The 19,655-nt window shown below is 49.0% G+C and overlaps 1 protein-coding gene across 3 annotated transcripts in view; it reads left to right on the forward strand.

Annotated features, from left to right (window-relative positions):
- The window catches only part of INPP5D (inositol polyphosphate-5-phosphatase D), a 122,914-nt gene that overhangs the window by 88,138 nt on the left and 15,121 nt on the right, over positions 1–19,655 (forward strand). For all 3 annotated transcript variants that reach the window (XM_031968177.1, XM_031968175.1, XM_031968176.1), the window contains exons 15-23: positions 2,028–2,145; positions 3,821–3,917; positions 4,546–4,684; positions 6,085–6,193; positions 6,297–6,385; positions 7,709–7,790; positions 10,166–10,255; positions 12,696–12,809; positions 14,609–14,691. In XM_031968177.1, the coding sequence (XP_031824037.1) occupies positions 2,028–2,145; positions 3,821–3,917; positions 4,546–4,684; positions 6,085–6,193; positions 6,297–6,385; positions 7,709–7,790; positions 10,166–10,255; positions 12,696–12,809; positions 14,609–14,691 (921 nt within the window). The remainder of the gene's footprint in view (positions 1–2,027; positions 2,146–3,820; positions 3,918–4,545; positions 4,685–6,084; positions 6,194–6,296; positions 6,386–7,708; positions 7,791–10,165; positions 10,256–12,695; positions 12,810–14,608; positions 14,692–19,655) is intronic.

Below are 19,655 nucleotides of genomic sequence, written 5' to 3' on the forward strand. Positions count from 1 at the left end.
TTTTTCCTGAGGCAATTGGGGTTAAGTGACTTGCCCGGGGTCACAGAGCCAGGAAGTGCTAAGTGTCTGAGGGCAGATTTGAACTCAGGTCCTCCCGTCTCCTGGGCTGGGGCTCTCTCCACTGTGCCCTATGCCAATGTCTAAAACCAAAGAAATCGCTCCATTTCTCAGATCATAAAAACACAGCAAGTCTCCAAGCTCGGAGCCGGGCACAGGGGACATGGGCGGGGACAGGGCTGAAGTCCCAAAGCCCGGCTTCTGGAGGAGGGAGTGAGGGAGTCTTAACATTTTCCTAGTCATTCTGGGAAACCCTGGGCTGCCTTCTCAGAATCATGGTTTTGAATATGGACAACAAAGCCCATAGTAGGGATGAAAAAGAAGCCAAGCATCCTAAGGTGAAAAATCAAAAATTATTTTTTAATGACTCTGTGGAGCCAAAGGTAAGAGTGTCTGTGATGAGGAGATCGGGCGATTTTCTGGAGAGCCACGTGGATCTCCAAGCTTAGAGAGCAGCAGATCCTCGTTCCCAAGGGGTCTTTGGCTAATCCCTCCCGGTGAGATCAAGCAGGACTTTGGCAGTGCTCAGAATTTTCTGTGCAAGTCGCCTCCTCCGGCCCCGGTCAGGAGCTGTGTCCTGCTGCCCGCGGGTCAGAGCAAGGGAGGGACTGGTCACCCGCACCCGGAGGAGCGGCTGCCGTGCTTGCAGGGGGCCCTGGCTCAGAGGGCATCAGTCAGCCGGGAAGGACACTCCGGGCCACCAGGTCAGGGAAGGGAGGGGCAGCGGGCCCGGACCACATGAGAACACTAGACGTGTCTAGTTTGGAGAAGAAAAACCTTGGGGGGGATGAATGAATCCTGATTTTGTTACTGAGTGTCTCAGTCTGTCAGTCTCTGTGACCCCCACGGGGGTTTGTTGGCAAAAATGCCGGACTGGCTTGCCATTGGCTTCATGTTACAGATGAGGAAACTGAGGCAAAAAGGGTGACATGGCTTGCCCAGGACCGCCCGGCTAGAAAGTGTCCAAGGCAGATGTGAATCGGAGCCCCCTAACTTCGGACCTGGCTCTCTGTTCACCTAACTTTGGTGGGCCCGGCCCTGGCTGCACTGATAGAAGGAGTTTCCCCTCTGGGAGTTCCCCCCAGTGAGTCCCCGGGTCCAACAGCAGAGCAAACTTCTAGCAGGGCCTGACACAGGATCCACTCACACACTTAGAGCCATCGTGGAAACAAATTGCTTTTTCCTTTAGTGGGAGTTGGAGCTTTGGAGTGAACGAAGCATTTATTAAGCACTGTCTGTGTGCAGGGCACGGAGCTAAGCTGGGGGTACAGATAGAAATGGAAGCCGCTTTACATTATGCCCTGCGGGGCAGCCCATGGCCCTTGGGCAGCGCTCCTTGTGAGGAAGTGTCAGCTTCTAGTGCTCCTTTTCTGGGGCCCCGCGCCCCCCTGCTCCTGCTGGGTGATGACCCCTGTGTAACCCTCTGCTCTCCCCTCCGAACCGTTCTTCTCCAGACTAAACAGCCCATTCCCTTAAAGGGCCCCCATGGAGTACGTGGTGTGAGGGGCAATGTGGTGTGATGGGTAGGACCTGACTGCAGTTCAAGTCTATCTTCAGGTGTTTATCAGCTGTATGACCCCGGGCAAGGCACTTAGCGTCTCTGTGCCTCAGTTTCCTCACCTGTTAGACAAGGGAGCTAGCCACCAGGATCCCTTCCAGTCCCACGCCGTGGATCCCTTCCCCACCTTGTACTTATCTGTGCCCTTCTTGAGCCGCAGTGCCCAGAGCAGACCCCATGGCCCCCAATGGGCTCTGGCCAGGTGGGCGGCCTCTGGGCCGGCCTCCCGAGGTCCCCAATGCTGCCCGAGCTCCGCCTGCATTCTTGCTGCCCCCGGGCCACTTGCCCACCAGCACCCTGCCCTGATCCTTAGTCAGGTGCTGCCGCTGGGCCCGGGCAGTGACGGGGAACTGCCTCAGCTGCCCCTTGCAGGCGTCCTGGCCGTACAAAGCCCCGTCTGTCTTCCTGCCAGATAGCCATCCACACCCTGTGGAACATCCGCATCGTGGTGCTGGCCAAGTCGGAACACGAGAACAGGATCAGCCACATCTGCACCAACAACGTGAAGACCGGGATCGCCAATGCTCTCGGTAAGGACGGGCGGGAAACGAAGCCCTCTTTCGGCCCGTGGCCACCGTTCCCGTGGCCACTGTTCCCATGGCCGCCCTTACCGTGACTGCCCTTCCCGTGGCCCTGTTCCCATGGCCACCCTTCCCATGGCCGCCATTCCCCTGGCCCTCGGATGGGTGCTTCCCTCCTTGCTTGGGAATCCCCTCAGATTCCTGCGGGAATCGTCAGGGAGTGTGGAGAAAGAGAGCAAGGGCAAGGAGAGCCCTGGGGGCTTCTGGGAGAAGCCGGGGAGAAGGCGTTGAGACCCGGCCACAGGCAGGAACAAGGGAAGGTCAGCAGGGGGACAAGCTGAGAAAGTGGGATGCAGGGCTCCAGGCCCGGGGGAGCCATCAGTCCTGCTGCGCTCTACCCTGGTCGGGCCATCCCCTGCTCCTTTTCTGGGGCTCCACGTTCTAGAAGAGACCTTGCTGAGCTAGGGAATGGCCAAGGAAGGGCAGCCAGGAGGGCAAAGGGGCCCTTGGGTGCATAGACAAGGAGCTGAGCCTCTCCTGTGAGAGAAGACAGGTGACATGGTCAGTGTTGCTACATCTGAAGCACAGTCAGATAGAAGAGGGGGGGGTCCATTTGGGCCTAGAGAAAAGTGGCCAAGGGGCAGTGAGAGGCAGCCTCCAAAAAGGGAATTATGCCTTGGAATCAGGAGAGATTCCCCCCAAAGCAGAATGGCTGCCAAGGGAGATGGCGGCTCCCTGCGCTTGTGGTCACCGAGTTGTAGATTTAGAGGGACCTCAGTGAGAGCTGGTGCAGTAGAATCCAAATCCAGCCCCAGATACTTCCTAGCTGAATGATCCTGGGCAAGTCACTTCACCCTGTTTGCCTCAGTTTCCTCATCTCTAAAATGGGCTTGAAAAGAAAATGACAAATAATTCTAGTATCTCCACCAAGAAAATCCCAAACGGGAGCACAAAGAGTCAGACATGATCCAGCAACAGCATTCCCAACTGAAGAACAAGTACTGTCAACACTCTTTAAATTTCACTACCTTAGGTCAAAGCTCTGGTCACCCCACCTTACTTAGGGCTCTGGGAAGACAGTTACCCCCCAGTTTATTCTGTAGGTGAGAAGATTGAGGCTGTTTGATGGGAACTCCCTCGGATGTCCAGACGCTGCTCTCCCCCCTTCCCTTCCTCCTGTTCTCCAATGTGTGACTTAGAGCTCTGGGCCCTGACGATAAGTCCTGGCCCCCCAACCTGGACTCCCATCCTGCCTTATTCCACCCCCCCAAACCCACAGCTCTGGGCTTTTCCTGGGTTATCCTCTGGAGTCGGGATGCCCTGACCTCGCGGTGTCCTGCATGTCCCCCAGCGCTCCTGAGGGTCTTCACGCTGCCAGACTTGCCCTCTGTTCCCCTCCCCGGGCCACTAAGTGGGGACAGAAACCTGCTTCTGTCACTACCCTGGTGTCCGGGACCCCTTCTGGATCCTCTGGGCCACGGCCGCCCAATCTGAGGCCTTCATGACTCTTCCTGGGGAATCACAGCCATTGTCCCCCATCTTCTGCCACCCCCAGAAGAAAGTGGGCTTCCCTTCTTTGCCTCCCTTTACCCTTCCCCCTCCTTCCTCCTCCCCGGCTGTCCTGCCTGTGTGTGCAGACAGGTCTGCACCTCGCTAACATGTCCTGCTCCTTCTCCCTCCCCAGGTAATAAAGGAGCTGTGGGTGTGTCCTTCATGTTCAACGGAACCTCCTTGGGATTTGTCAACAGCCACTTAACTTCAGGAAGTGAAAAGAAACTTAGGTAAAACACGCCTCAGTTTCCTGTGTCCGCAGTTTCTGGTCAGCAGCTGCTGAGTCAGATGTCCCAAGGGTGTCATCATGGGGGGCTCGGGCTTGGGCCTCCAGTGGGACAGACAGATGGCCTTTACTTTTTTTTTTTTTTTTTTTTTTTTTTTGCTGAGGCAATTGGGGTTAAGTGACTTGCCCAGGGTCACCCAGCCAGGAAGTATCTGAGGTCAAATTTGAACTCAGGTCCTCCTGACTTCAGACTGGTGCTCTGTCCACTGCACCCCCAGCTGCTCCTAATGATGGTCTTTAAGAACAGATGTGGATGGCCCCGAGAATGGAAGGAATTGCTCTAGACGTTAGTGACCCAGTTAATGCCTAAAGGAGGTCTCCAAAGGTCTCACAGATAGCCTCTCATTTGAGATGCAGAGCAATCCTTTGGGAGGGGGGGGTTGCTGACTATACATTATCCCCATTTTACAGATAAGGAAATGGAGGCAGATAGGCTTAAATGGTCTGCCCAGGGTCACGCAGCTGTTAAGTGTCAGAAGCAGGACAGAACCCCTGAAGGAGGGTCCTCCCTCTGCCTGGGAGGGCCCGGGATGCTCAAGAGGCCGCCACCCAAACTGCTTTCTCCCCCTCAGGCGGAATCAGAACTACATGAGCATCCTGCGCTTCTTGGCCCTGGGGGATAAGAAGCTGAGCCCCTTCAACATCACTCACCGCTTCACTCACCTCTTCTGGCTGGGAGACCTGAACTACAGACTGGAGCTGCCACCCTCGGTGAGGAAGCCGCCCTCCCTACCGGAAGCCATTCCCTTCCCAGTTAGCCAGCACCCTCTCAGAGCTCAGCATCCACTTAGCACTTCCTCAGAGCCCCCAGTAGGGCAGGGGCAGCCAGTCTTAGTGCTCACGTGCACCCCCAGAACCCCAAGAGGAGGCACAAACAAGAAAGCTGCCTGCTGGATTGTTCCGACCAGGGTTCCCACCGTGCCTGGGTTCCCGTCCGGGAGCCATTGGGACGCTGCCATTTCTGTGGCCCTTTGAGGTGGACAAAGCTCTCCTCCCATTTGTCCTCCCAAAAGCCCTGGGAGGCAGATGCTAGCACGGCTCCATTTAAAAGATGAAGCAAATAAAGACTTTGCCAGGCTCCTACTCCAGTGAGGGTCTGAGGCAAGTCTCAAAAGTCTGGGCTTCTCTTTCCATTGCTTCCACCTTGTTCCCTTAATGCCTCGAGGTCTTCCAAGAACCACAGCCGTGGAGGGGGGAGAGCCGGACCGACCCTCCAACTTCCTGGTTTGGGGAAGACCATGGGCATGGGGCTCTCCAAATGCTCTCATTCTACCCCCTGCCTGGGTGACCTTAGAGAGGTCACTTCTCTCTACTACTCAGCTTGGGGGCACCTGGTGCACAGACCACCAGGCCCACCAGGCTCAGGAAAACTCATCTTCCTGAACTCAAACCCAGCCTCAGACACACTGGCCAAGTCCCTGTCTGCCTCAGTTTCTGTCGAATGGGCAACCACTCCAGCATCCTTGCCAAGAAAGACCCAAATGGGATCAGAAAGAGGCAGAGAGACTGAAATGACTGAAAAACAAAAACGAGAATGGCCTCAATGGTCTAGGAGGCAACCTCCAAACCTAAGGGCCTGAGACTTGCCAGTTCTAGCTAATAGTGTCTGAGGCAGGACTTTGAAGGCAGGTCAATCGGTCAGTCAACAAACATCTGTTAAGTTGCTAGGTGCTAGGTACTAAACTCTGGGAATACAGGGAAAGGAAGGGGAGTCTTTGGGGCCTTTCAGATTTTGGAGCATGCTTCTAGGCTCTTCTCCAGGCTGCCTCCAGGAGAAGACCCACAAGATTTGGGAGACCGGCAGTATTTGCCTAGTATATATAACAACCAGATCTACAGGATGAATAAGAATGAGAACCCAGTCCCTTCCCCCAATATTGAACCCTAGCTACAGGTCTCAGTTTGCCCCCCAGGGCTGTAGACTCAGGGGTGCCCACATGGGGATGCCCCAGCCAAGGATGCGCCAGCTAAGGATGCCCTTAGGGATGGCCACACAAGACTTCCCTAGACAAGGATGCCCCACTCAGGGAAGCTCCACTCAAGGCAGCCCCACTAGGGATGGCCTGGCCAGGCCGCCAGCCCCCCATGATGCAGTATCCTCGTCCCCCCAGGAAGCAGAGAACATCATTCAGAAGATCAAGCAGCAGCAGTTCCCAGAGCTGCTGCTTCACGACCAGCTCCTCATGGAGCGCAAAGAACAGAAGGTCTTCCTGCACTTTGGTAAGAGGTGACATTTCACGGCCGGGGGGAGGCGTGGGAACGGGAGACCGGCCACGGAGAGGACCGGGGGGCCCCGACTCTAACCAGGTCTCCTCCCTTTCAGAGGAGGAAGAGATCACCTTCGCTCCCACCTACCGCTTTGAAAGGAACAACCGAGAAAAGTACGCCTACACTAAGCAGAAAGCCACTGGGGTAGGTCCCCTTTCGTCACCATTCTCCAGGAGCAGCCAAAACATTTGGGTTCAAAGGGTGCACTTTGCCTTCCAGGCCTTTGCTTCCCCATTGATTGAAGGCTGGGAAGGGGCTGGTCTCTGGGGTCTTTTCCAGCTCATTCCCGAAGTGCATTACCCTGGAGAAGTCACTTAGTCTGAGCCCCAGTAAAAGGGTCCCCCTGCCTTAGATCCACACCCTCTGGCCCAGTGTCCCCTAAGGAAGGGAAGAGTTCAGCCTTTTCCCAGTCACAGACCCAGGGCCGGGAGGGACCTTCTGAGGCCATTGAACCAAACCCTTAAGGAAGTTCTTTGATGACAAAGGTCAAATGACAATGATTTAGAAGTGTAGACGATGAGCCGGAAGAGTCCTCGTTTTACAGATAGGGAAACTGAGGCCCAGGATAGTGAAGGGATTAAAAGGTCATATAGTGGGATTTGAACTCGGGTCTTATGCCTCCAAGAGCCAGTGCTCTGGACTGGAGAGATAAAAAAAACTCTAGAGAAAAGAGTTTCTAGAGAAACTCGTGATGATAAGGGCAGTGGATGTCATGGGGCGATGGGAGGGGGTTCACTTGCAGTCCGTGGTGCACACGTTCTTCCTCTTCAAAATGAGGCAAGGGGAGGGGCACTGGATGCTCCCTGAGGTCATCGGCCCGACTTCCACGTCCTGTGGCTCCATGAGAAACCAGATGCTCGTGAATCGTCCCCACACTGGGGTCCCCTTGGATGAGAAGCCTGGATGTCATTCGGTCATGTCCGATTCTTCATTGACACCTTTTTGGGGCTTTCTTGGCAGAGACTGGGTGGCTCGCCCCTTCCTTCTCCCACTTATTTTACAGATGAGAAAACTGAGACAAGCAGACTTAATTGACTTGTCCAGGGTCATGCAGCTAGTAAGTGTCTGAGGCCATATTTAACCCATGAATATGTCTTCTTGACGCCAGGCCCAGAGCTCCAAGCACTGTGTCACCAATAGCAATGGTTCATACCACATTAATGTTCTCTCTTTCTAATGAAAAATGAAGAAAGGATTCTTTTTTCCTTTTCTTTTCTTCTCTTCCTTCCTTCTCTCCTTTCTTCCTCCCCTCCTCCCTCCCTCCCTCCCTTCCTTCCTTCCTTCCTTCCTTCCTTTCTTTTTTTTCTTGGCAATTGAGTTTGTGGCTTGTCCCAGATCCGAGAAGGTGTTGTGTCTGAAGCTGGATTAGAACTCAGATTCTCCTGACTCCATGTTCAGCCACGGAGCCACTTGGCCACCCCAGGAAAGGATTCTTTAAAGAATGTCTCTTTTCTACCTTCTTGACAGATGAAATACAATTTACCATCTTGGTGTGATCGTGTGCTCTGGAAATCCTACCCCCTTGTGCACGTAGTATGTCAGTCCTATGGTGAGTAGACCCAGGGTGGAGCCAACATCCGTGAGCTCTAAGATCGGTCCATTGCCAAAAATCATTAATAATATCCCTCAGGGCCTCAGGCTACCCATGTCAAATCAGGCAACAGAGTAACATGATAGTAGCTACGATTGCCTCATTTGATGCTCACATCAGTTCTGGTAGGTAACTTATTGTTATCACAATTTTACAGATGAGGAAACTGAGGCAGGCAAGCTAAATGACTTGCCTAAGGGTGTACACTAGTAAATCTCTGAAACTGGATTTGAAGTCATCTTCCTGGATCTAGGCTCAACACTATCCGCTATGTCATCTTTCATCTTCCTTTGAGAAAGTTAACGAGCTAAAAAGTCATTAGTTTGGGATAAATAAAGGCAGTAGCTTGCTGAGACTATTACGTTTTAGAGTAGGTGCTGAGCTGAGATCATTGAGGGAGTTCTTCCATGGGACTTTCCTATGATAAAGAGTCATGAGTTCCAATCTAAAGCAGCTAGAGAAAGAAGGGGAAGAAGCTCTTTCTGGTCCAGTGTCTCCATGAAAAGACTATAAAAATTGAGTTGGTTTTTTTTTTTAAAGAAAAGCCAATTTATCATCATAAAGCATATCATAGTGACTCCTAGATCAATCAATTTGCATCTCTCTCTGACCCATCCTGGCGGCTACCCAATCTCTCAGCCCTGAACGGCTCTCCGAGAGAAGTGTCGGATGAATCACCATTCTGCAGTGCTTGAGGGAGTTTCCACATTGGAAGTTCTCCACATCAATGAAATTCTAATGTGAATTAAGATGCAAATTGATTCCCATCAGGGGAATGAGGAAATAGACATCTTATCATAAGAGCTACGGATGCATAAAATAATATATATGAAGTGTCTAAAAGCATTTAAAATATATATTGGCCCTAAGTTTAAAAATAGTAATGGAAGACATATTTATCTTTCTGAATCTTTGTTTTGAGAAAAACAAAACTATTTTAGATAGAAATCCAATACCTGGCAAGCAAGAACCTTAAGATTTAGAATTTCTCCCCACATTTTTAATATTAAGCTCATTGAGAATCACTTCTACCATATCTGAGGATCATACCAGAGCTGAGTGACTTGGGAAGCATGTCCGCGTGCATACGTAAGGCAGTCATGGGCCACGAGTTTCCTGATTAGATAAACATATTGCTTTGCAATTAATCTTTAATAATTTCATTTTTGGTTCAGCTCGTTATTTTAGCCTATTGGGATCTTGTAAAAATCAGTTGTCATCTATGTTAGTTATTCCTGGAACCTTTGGGTCATCTGCTTTTGATAAACACAAGACACACCTTTTCTCTCCAGTCAACAATCATTCATTAATTATAGCTAGGTCCCTACTGTACAAATAATGAATTCCATGAAGTGGTCACATTATTCAGATTTTTACTACCTGGCCCCAAATGATATATTCTATATAAGTAGAACTTCAAATAGTGGGTTTGAATATACACAATCGTCTTCTGGGGAGACTCATATTCTGTCTCATACAAAGAAAATATCTATCAGAACCTAGCCAAGGACAGATCCCTAATTACTCCTTAATAGACCATCCTCCAGATTTTTATCAATCCATTCATCGCTATTCTTTGGGTGTGTTCCCGTAACCGGTTTTGAACCCACTTAACTACATTATTGCTAGCCTACATTTTTCCATCTTGTGTGTAAGAATATCCGGAGAGATCTTGTCTCTACTGAAATTCCAGTATCACTGTAGTTTTCCCAAATGGATCCATGCCAGAACATCCAGGCTGATACCCCCTTGATCCATTTGAACCCTGGAAGAGTCCAGCATTACCCCCAGGCTAATTTCAGACCCAGGGGGCTTGATCCTCTCTGTGATTTCCATGGAGCATCTATTTCATGTCTGGACTGGTCCTTGGGGAACCAGAAGAAAGATTGGTGGATTGGTGGGGGACAGAAGTGTCCAGAGAGACTTCAGATTCCCCTAGGATAGACCTCTAGCTTTCCCCTGAGAGCCACACCCATGGTTCTGGGCAATGATGATAAGCCTCTCAGGCTCCCATTTCTTCTATTTATTAAATGGTAAGAATCACCTTCAACCTTCCATGTTGGAAGACCAAGGAGCAAGGCTAGAGCGTGTAGTCAACGTGGGCTTTTTGTTTAAGATCCTGTGAGCTTCAAGGAAGATCCTGGGATGCCGGCTCTTGCTGAGAAGGCTGCCATTTGGGTGGTTTCATTCTGCCCCAAAGATTAGGTACCCTGGGAATAGTACGAAAAGTCCATTAACAAGAGACTTGGACCACTAATGTGCTGTCCCTGGTCCTGAACACGACACACCTCTGCCACATTCACACGTCATTTTTTCTCTTTTCCCCTTTTCAGGTACCACCAGTGACATCATGACAAGTGATCACAGTCCCGTCTTCGCCACATTTGAAGTAGGGGTCACCTCACAGTTTGTCTCCAAGAACGGTCAGTGACTGGATACGTTTTTTTCTTTAGCACAATATCAAATGAATTTGAGGGGAATAATGATAAATTCTGTTTCTCTAGGACTTTAAGATTAGTAAAAATGAAAAACAAACAAAAAAAGAATTGGTAAAAATGCTTTCCTTCCTAGGAAAGGAGTATTTGAATCTCTCTCTTCATTTAACAAATAAGGAAACTAAAACACGCAGAGGGGCAGAATCAGTGTGCCATTAGCCTGAGTAGAACTGGGCTCAGTCCAAAGTCTCTTGTGCTTCCAGGTCTCCTCCCACACAAATCAATTACTTTTAATGAAGCCCTAGCCCTTCCGAGCTGGCCATTCCACAGAGGGCAGTGTTTGGGCTGGACACGGGAACTCCTGGGTTCCACCTGGATAAGCTGACTCCCATGTTCTTCCCTGTACCTGTTTGCTCACTAATAACTAATATTGCAGGGGCTCTGTGAGTTACAAGCCCTTGAGTCATATAATCATAGATGTAGAACCAGATAGGATGCTAGAGCTCGTTCATTCTGACTTCCTCATAAAGAACAGGAAACAGGCTTAGAGAGAGGAAGTAATCAGATGGCGCAGGTTCGAAGTGTCAGAATTTGGAATTTGAACCCAGAGCATCGGACCACAGACTTAAATGGAATGGACCATAGAGGTCCATTAAACCTCTAGAGGCCAACTGAATTCAGCCCCTGATTTTGCAGGTGAGGAAACGGAAACATACAGAAAGGGGGACTTGTCCAGGGTCACACAGCTAGTAGGTGCCTGAGGCCATATTTGAACTGCTTTATCCATTGTTCCAGCCAGTTCCTAATATGACATTTTGTCAGATTCTCCTGGGTCAGGGGGAACTTCCTCCTTTCTCAGTCTTTCTTGACTTGAAATGGGCAACATCCCAGGACCAGAGGAGCATCCCAGCCCAACAAGAAGCCTCTCGGGCTACCGTGATCTGGTCCCACTTTAAGCCATAACCCCTGTCCGACTCCTGCCATGCTGCCCCCGTGCCTCGGCTCCCTCAGTGCCTCTCCACACAATCTCCCCCAGAAACAGAACCAGCCAGAGCCGGTCGCTGCAGCTCAGATGCCTCGTAGGAGATGGGATCTGATTGTATGAAAATCCACCTTTTAAAAAATGTCTCATTACCTTTTATCTCTATGTCTGAGTCACTTCTGAAAACAGTGTGCCTCCCTCTGAACTGAACCTTCCTTTGAAACAGAGAGAGACAGTCCAGCAAATAAAACCCAGTGAAGTGATGATGGCTGAGAAGCCATCCTTGGTTCTCCCCGAATGGAGCCCTTCCTCTCTGGCACAAGGGAGAGCCGACTAGGGCAGAGACTGCTGTCCTTTGGTCTTAGCTTCCCAAGCACAGTGGCTGGCACACAGTAAGCACTTAATAAGTGCTTATGGATAGACTGAGTGCTGATTTTTCCTTTACTCACAGTTAAGGCACCTTTAAGTGACTTTCATTTATGATTATCGCTATTAATAATAATTATTATTATGTCCTACAAATGAGGTGCAGAGGAAGAATAGACACAGAAACATTCGAGGTTAAGAGGGCTCATAGTTCTGAAAATATACTCACATTGGGAATGGGTTAAATGGGTGACACTACATATATACCATGAAAGGTCCTCCAAAGTCTATAAATAAATAAGGGGGGAGGGATGGGCAGACAGGGATGCAAAGGGTGAGGGAAGAGAATAAGGGAGGGATCCACAGGTCAGGGAGAGGTTAAGTAATAGCAAGGCAAGTTAGGAGCAGAATTAAAGCAAAGAGTCAGCAGGGATAAGAAAGATGTGGGGGGATGTATGTGAGTGTGTATAAACACACACACACACACACACACACACACACACACACACACACATATACACTCATTGACTCTTTGTGACTCCGACTGTAATTTGTTTGGCAAAATATACTAGAGTGTTTTGCCATTTTTTTTCTCCAGCTTATTTTACAGATGAGGAAACTGAGGCAAACAGAATTAAGTGACTTACCCAGGGTCACAGCTAGGAAGTGTCTGAAGCCAGGTTTAAATTCAAAAAAAGGAATCTTTGGGACTCCAGGCTCTATATTCTATCCATTGCATGCCATTTCTTACTGAATAATATATTTCATAATATTCACACAAGGACAGGGAATGGACAGGTCTTTTCATCTGTCTTTTGTTTCCCCATAGAATAAAGGGATGAGACTTTTTGATTTCTAGGTCCTTTCCAGTCCTAAATTCTATGAAATGGACCATGGCGTAGGGATTAGACTGACTTCTTCGTGAGCCTGTGATGGCCTTCCCAAGGAGAACAAGAGTTCCTCGAGGGCAAATGTTACTTTGGTTTTGTCTTTGCAGTCTAGCTCCCAGCACAGGACCTGGTACATTAAAGGCACCTGGCAAAAGCTTCTTTGGTTGAATTGAATTCTCCCCGATTCTAGGTCCTGGGAACGTGGACTCCCAAGGGCAGATTGAGTTCCTGAAGTGCTACGCCACCTTGAAGACAAAGTCACAGACAAAATTCTACCTGGAGTTTCATTCCAGCTGCCTGGAAAGTAAGGACACAGCAACTTCCTGCAGACTTGGGCACAGGAATAGCACTCTCTCTCTTATGGCAACCAGAGAAGTAGGGTCGTGGGAGCAGTTGCCGCAGAGATAGAGGCTAACAGCTACCTTCTTCTGCTGAGCTTGGGGCTGCTTTTATCCAATTTTAAATCCCTGTGGTCACTAGGATCAGGGCTTAGGGTGAGAAGTTGTCCTTCAGTGCCTTCCTGCTGAAGGGACTGTTCTTTGAGGAGGAGGAGGAGCCAGCTATTCACAACATAGTCTTTTCAGGGCCCCTCATCCCAAGAGTGAATTAATTTGATTATTTCTCAAGGCAGGGTCTATATCTCCTTAAGGTAGAGATTCTTTTTTTCTGAGGCAATTGGGGTTAAGTGACTTGCCCAGGATCACACAGCCGGGAGATTTGAACTCAGGTCCCCCTGACTCGGAGCTGATACTCTATCCACTGCACCATCTAGCTGCCCCTAAAGTAGGGGTTCTTAACCTTCATGGGGAGTATCTGTGGATCTGAAGATATCTAATAACCATATGACTGGTTTCTTTCATAACCTGATATATTTTATTTTATGCATTTAAAAATTACTCTGAGGAGGCAGCAGCGTTCTGCTGAAAACAGCCCCAAAGACTTCGAACCCCTACCTTAAAGTACTGGAGGAGAGGCCGGCACCCAGTTCTAGGTGGATTATGGGGGCCAGAGTAGAGAGATCCCCAACAGTATTGGGGGAGGGGGACCTGATCAACCTCTTTTCCTGGACAAATGAAGAAAACTTCCTTTTTCTCTCCCTTTTCCAGGGGTGTGAGAATATGTTTCGAGTAGGAATTAATCTTAAGTTGCAGACGTACCTCAGAGTATCCCCATCTCCTTTTAGGTTTTAATGTTCGAAAGAAAAATCCGTGTTGGGGAAACACCTTTAGTTAGGGCATCTCTAGCTCTCTCCATCTGAAGCTGTTTCACAGGGAGAACAGGGTTGGGTGGCTTCCAGTTCTCTTAGTTGCTGGGGGAGGAATAGAGACAAAAGCCTCCCCCAGGAGAGAGAGAGTGTTTGGAGGTGCTAAGCTAAAACTCTTCCCAAAGGGGATGTGAGTGCATGGCGGGGGGGAGGGAAGGGGTCTGCACATCTGTGCCAGCTGGAGGGAGAATGTCCCAGAATCTCCCCACTCGGGATCCCTCCTTGCTCCCCTTGGGCTTCAGCTAAAGGACCATCCCCTCCGGGGTCACCTCCCTGCTCCCAAACCGTGGCCCCAAGCCCATGTCCCCTGAGCTCCCGAGCCCACGGCCCCCAAGCCCACAGCCCCCAAGCCCACGGCCGTGTCAGAGAGAATTCTAAAAACAACGTGGCTGCGCGTCCATGTGCGGGCGCGGGCACACTTTAATAAAGTATATAGACATTTGCATAGATTACTATGGAAACGGCATATTAGGAGGCTTAAATTAGAATTTCCAAAGGGTGCTATATTGAGTGGCTGTGGGAAGCGCTGGCTGTCATGTTCCTCAGATCTTGTCCGTGGATGTGCTGATTCCCCTCACTGCCAGTTTTGGTGAGAGATGGGGGGCGGGGAGGAGAAAGGCTCAGTTTCCTAAAAATAATCAGATGGTTGTTGAAGAGCTCCAAGCTCGATCTGCATCTGCTCAGGGCCGGGAAGGTGGCGCTTGAGCGGCCTGAGTCCGTGGGCTTCAGGTGTGCAGTCGTCGCCCTCCTCCAGGGAAAATGTACCTCGGTATGACCAGACACAGTGCCAGGTTCTGGCCCGGCCTGCAGAAGGAACCCACTCTCCTCTTCTCTCCCAGGTTTTGTGAAGAGCCAGGAAGGAGAGAATGAAGAAGGAGCGGAAGGGGAGCTGGTGGTGAAGTTTCTCGACGACCTCCCCAAGGTGATGGAGAAAGACAGTCAGGGAGGAGGGAAGTCTCGTTATTAAATGGGATGGGATGGGCGATGGACGATGAGGTCCCCAAGTTCTAGGAACTCTGTGAGGCCGTGCCCTTATTTATTCCTTTAGCTCATGAGCTCCCTGCAGGGATAGTGTCCTGATACATTAAAACATATGTATGTAGATCCCTGATCTTATTGCTAAGGGCATTCCCTCTGATGATGCAGATCGCAGCCCATCTGCCCCTGGTTATCCCAGTTCATTTCCCATGAGCTCACTCAGCGGGCTAGGGCCCTTCTTTGCTTTGTTCGGACACAGAGAGGAAGCAAACTTCCCCAAAGTTCTGCTCCGGTGCCTCACTGCAGCCTAGGGCACTCCTGGGTGCTCCCAGGCTGTGTCAATGGAGCACAAACTCTGGAAAGTGCTGCTATGATAAAAATGTTTTGAGTTCTCAGCCACACATGGTTTCTACTTCACAAGAACGGCTTGGCAAAGTATAGAGTCTCAGCACCACCTGTGATGAGACCTTGGCCACCTGTACGTAAATTGTCCATGACAATAATAATAATAATAATAATGATCTGGCTCCCATATGCCACCTTATAAGCGCTTTACAAATATCTCATGTGATACTCACAACCCTGGATTTTTTTTATTATCCCAATTTTATAGCTGAGACAAACTGAGGCAAGGAGAGACTAAGTGACTTGTCCAGTAACTAGTAAATGTCTGAAGCTGAATTTGAACTCAGTTCTTGACTCCAAGTCCAGTGCTTTAGCTATGGTGCTCTTGCACCTACCTGCCTCTAGCCAGGAAACAAAATATCCTAACAGATCAAAGAAATTGTAGAATCTTCAAGTTAAAAGGGCCCACAAGGGTCTTCTAGTCTGACCCACACCACCTAGTAATCCCTTTTCCAGCGGGTGCAAATAGTTGTCCATCATCTGCTTGGGTACCTCCAAGGGACAAGGAATTCATTCCCTACCTAACAAGACAGCCGTCTACCATGGACAGCTCTAATTGTTATTAGCAAGTTGTTCACTTTGACCAACAGTTACTAAGAGTCTGCTACTTGTAGTTCATTGCATTAAGTCCTTGGATTTTGTCTTTAACATCTAGCACAGTACCTGGTACATAAAAGGCACTTGAGAAAAGTTTCTCTGGTTGGATTGAATTCTCCCCGATTGTAGGTCCTGGGAACGTGGACTCTCAAGGACACTCAGGGATAAGGAGGACATTATCCTGTCCTCAAGGGCCTCTGATTCTGGCAGGAGGGATGAGTAATTAGGATACAAATTAAATTGTGATGCATGTACAATAGGTACTGTTGTGCATCTGTTACTTGTGCAAGGTGTTAAGAAAGCAGATGAGGGAGAGGTTACCTCCATCTTGGAAAATGAGGAAAAGTCGGAAAGGGGAGGTTTCATTTGAGATGGGCTTTGAAGAAATGTCCTTATTTTGTATGTCTGCTTTCCCTCTGCTCTAAACTCTGGGAGGGAAGGGACTGCAGTATCCTACTCATCTCTAAATCTATCCACCTACACACCCACCCTCAGAGACAAAGGGAAGGACAAAGAGAGAGGGGAGGAGATGGGGGAATGAGAGAGAGGGAAAGAGAGACAAAGAGTCAGAGAAGGGAAGGGGATGGGAGGGAGAGAGGGAGAAAAAGAAGGAGGAAGGGAGAGAGAAGGTTGTACAGAGCAGGCACTTAGGGAAATGTTTGCTGAATTTCTGTACTCTGGCCCCAGACCCTGGAAGCACTGTGCAACTCACAAACCAAGTGAATTCTGGGAATTGTCTCTGCTTTCTAACAAGAACACTCTTTACACTTTCATGCCTTTTTAAAATGCCCCCCAAATGCCAAACCTGGCATCCTGTGCTGTCCACTCGGCCACCATCGTCACAACCTTGGGCAGTTGAAAGTCACGGACCACCTAAGTACAGGTGATTAGACAGCACCACAGGGAGTAGAGCCCTGGGCTTGAAATCAGTAAGATTCCTCTCCCTGAGCTCAAATCTGGCCTCAAATACTTAGTAGCTCATCTGTAAAATGGGCTGGGGAAGGAAATGGCAAACTCCACCACTTCATTATCTTTGCCAAGAAAATTCCAAATGGAATCACAGAGTTGGATATGACTGAAAGAACTGAACTGCAACAAAAAGCCCTGGGGAGACCTTGAATTCTTCCTCTTCCACTTAAGACATCACCTCGATCAAGTCACCCCTCTCCTCTCAGCCTCTGTTTCCTCCTTTGTAAAATGTGGAGGTGTTGGACTGGATGGTCCTTTTGATCTCAAAATCCATGAACTGGAAGGGGATTTCAATCACATGTTATGCAATGACTCATTTTATAGATGAAAATACTGAGACCCAGTGAGAGAAGGGGATGTGTCAGCCACAAAACTAGCTCACAAAAGAGGGGACCCTTGAACCAAGCACTAGACCTTGCTGATTCATAAAGGAATGAGGGAGACAGAGAAGTCAGCTTGAGTCATGTTTGTGAGTTGCAAGGAAGAGGAAAATTTGATGTTTTTAAGAATAAAATGAAGGAGTTTAGGGGTGGGCAGTAAATGGAAAATATTTAGACTTAACCATTACAGAACAAAATCAGTCCTCATTTCAAAGCAATTGCTAATGTCTTGAGGCCCCCCAGTCCCGGCCTGGAAGGATACTAGCAGACTTTGAATATCGGTCGGCTTTAGACTATTTTATCGGGAGAGAGATGGAGCTGCTTTAGGCATCTTGTTCCAATGTTGAGAGGTGGGCAAGTTTAAGAGGAGATACTCAGCCTCTCCTGAGCCTGAGAACTCAGCAGACAGGACTTCAAAGAGAGTCTTTGGGCCATCACTCCCAGCCCTGGCAGAGGACAATGACAAGTCCTTTTAGCTATGGTCATCTTCCTTCCAAAAGAAAAGAGGCTCACCCAATTTGACCCATGTGTAAATGAATTTAAAACAGATGTGAGGAAAAGGCAAGGAAATCTGAATTTCAAGCCTCAGCCCACGTTCCAGATGAGATGGACTGACTTAGAAGCTTGTTTCTTGATTGGGTCAGTTCCTGGAAAATCTAATACAAACTTAAACCCAGCCAATGAGTCTCAATCCCAGAATCTCTGAGTTGGAAGGGCCCTCAGAGGGATTCCAGTGGAACCTTCACCTGACCAAGAATCCCTTCCACAGCTTACCCGACCATCAGTGAATCAGCAAGGACTTATTAAACGCCGTTCTGTGCCGGGCACAGTGCTAGATGCAGAAGATATAAGATAATCGGTGGAACAGCCCCTTTTCTCAAGGAGACTCTCCTCTAAAGGAGTTGCAGGGGAACGATAACATCAGTTGGAAAATCTTCACTGCTTTACCGGCTTAGCCAGCCCGTATGGCACCTGGAAACACAGATAACTTATGGACAAAATAATGTGTCTTTCGGCAAAAGCGGAACTTCTTGTTGTTCAGTTGTTTCCAGTTCTTGGGGATCCCACTTGGAGTTTTCTGGGCAGTGATAAGGAGGCGGTTCGCCATCTCCTTCTCCAGCTCATTTTACAGATGAGAAAGGCCCAAGCAAACAGGCTTAAGTGACTGGCCCAGAATCACCGCTGAGGCGCCATTTGAACTCAGGAAGTATTTGATCCCTTAGGGCTCCACCTAGCTGCCCTTCTAGCTCATGACACTGGCCATGGTGCTGTTTTGAGGGTCTTTCTCTTCTAGGAAACCACCGGCCCCTACAGTCCCAGAGTCTCATACCATGAAACCCTTCTTCCAGGCCCTCTTCCTTTCCCTCCCCAACCATTTTTAGAGCGGGTTTGTCCCCAGTTAGGGAATATTTCATCTGCCCCCAGTTTATCCCTAATTTGGGGATATTTCATCTGCCCCCTCTCCCCCTCAGGTCTATCTCAGTCTCCACCTTTCCCTATACACACATAACTGGTTTTCCCAAGGTAAAAAAGCTTTTAGTTCAGCTCTTGAGAGACAATAAGCAACTGGAGGGCTTCCAATCTTTGGATCCTTGGATATTTAATAAAAAATAATTGATGACTGCTTCCAGGCAAACTTTTAGAAACCCCAGATTTTTCCCTATGTACACATGAAAACCCCTCAGCCTTAGCTGCTTGTCAGCCTCTCAGTGACAGAGGAGGAACCCCCCCCAGACCCTCCCCCCCCCCTATCGAGGTACCTCCTGCACACTCAGGCCAGTGACGGACCGGGGAGCTGGCTTTTGGATGTGCTTACTGAACAATCCCGCTGTACCTTCTTCTGGTTACCAGGGTACCCATCGTTAGAAATGACTACAAAAAAGCCAGTGCTGTTCCTCCAACAGAGCACCAGACTCCTGAGCAGAGCTTTGTATGGGAAAGATGGGGCTCAGCCCCAGATATATTCATAGTAAACGCATCAGAGGCTGTCACCTTGGTGATGTGGTCACTTCTCAGCCCACACTGATCACAAACTCGGCTACCTCGCCTGGGTAAATGACCTTTACAAGTTGTATTGGAAAAATACAATTCTTGGTGGTCAGCTCTGCGGCAAACACACATTAACCAAGAGCCCCACACCAGAAACCTTTTCCCAAATGGCAGGGCTGGCCAGAGGTAGTGGTCTACAGAGTTACCCTGGAGAACCTAAGATCTCCCCAACTCTGCCATGAGGCATCGAGGGGACCATTATGGGGGAGATAGTGAAGATGTAGGAGATTTTCTAAAGTGGAAAATCTGTGGGGAGCTTCCAGATACCCCAGAACTAGACTTATTAGTCACAGTCTTAAGAATTACTAAAACAGTAATTCTGACCCCAGAGTCCTATACAGCCAGCTGTGGGGGAGAATGGAGAATAAGGGAATCCCTATCACTCATAAGAAAACACCTTCCAGCTCTGAGTTTCAGTTTTCTATTTAATTTGACTCATCAGCCATTTTTTCAATTATTTATTTTGAATCTTTATTTTTAGATTTTTAGATTTTTTTTTGAGACAATG

Source organism: Sarcophilus harrisii, chromosome 4 (genome assembly GCF_902635505.1).
Source record: "Sarcophilus harrisii chromosome 4, mSarHar1.11, whole genome shotgun sequence".
NCBI lineage: Eukaryota > Metazoa > Chordata > Mammalia > Dasyuromorphia > Dasyuridae > Sarcophilus > Sarcophilus harrisii.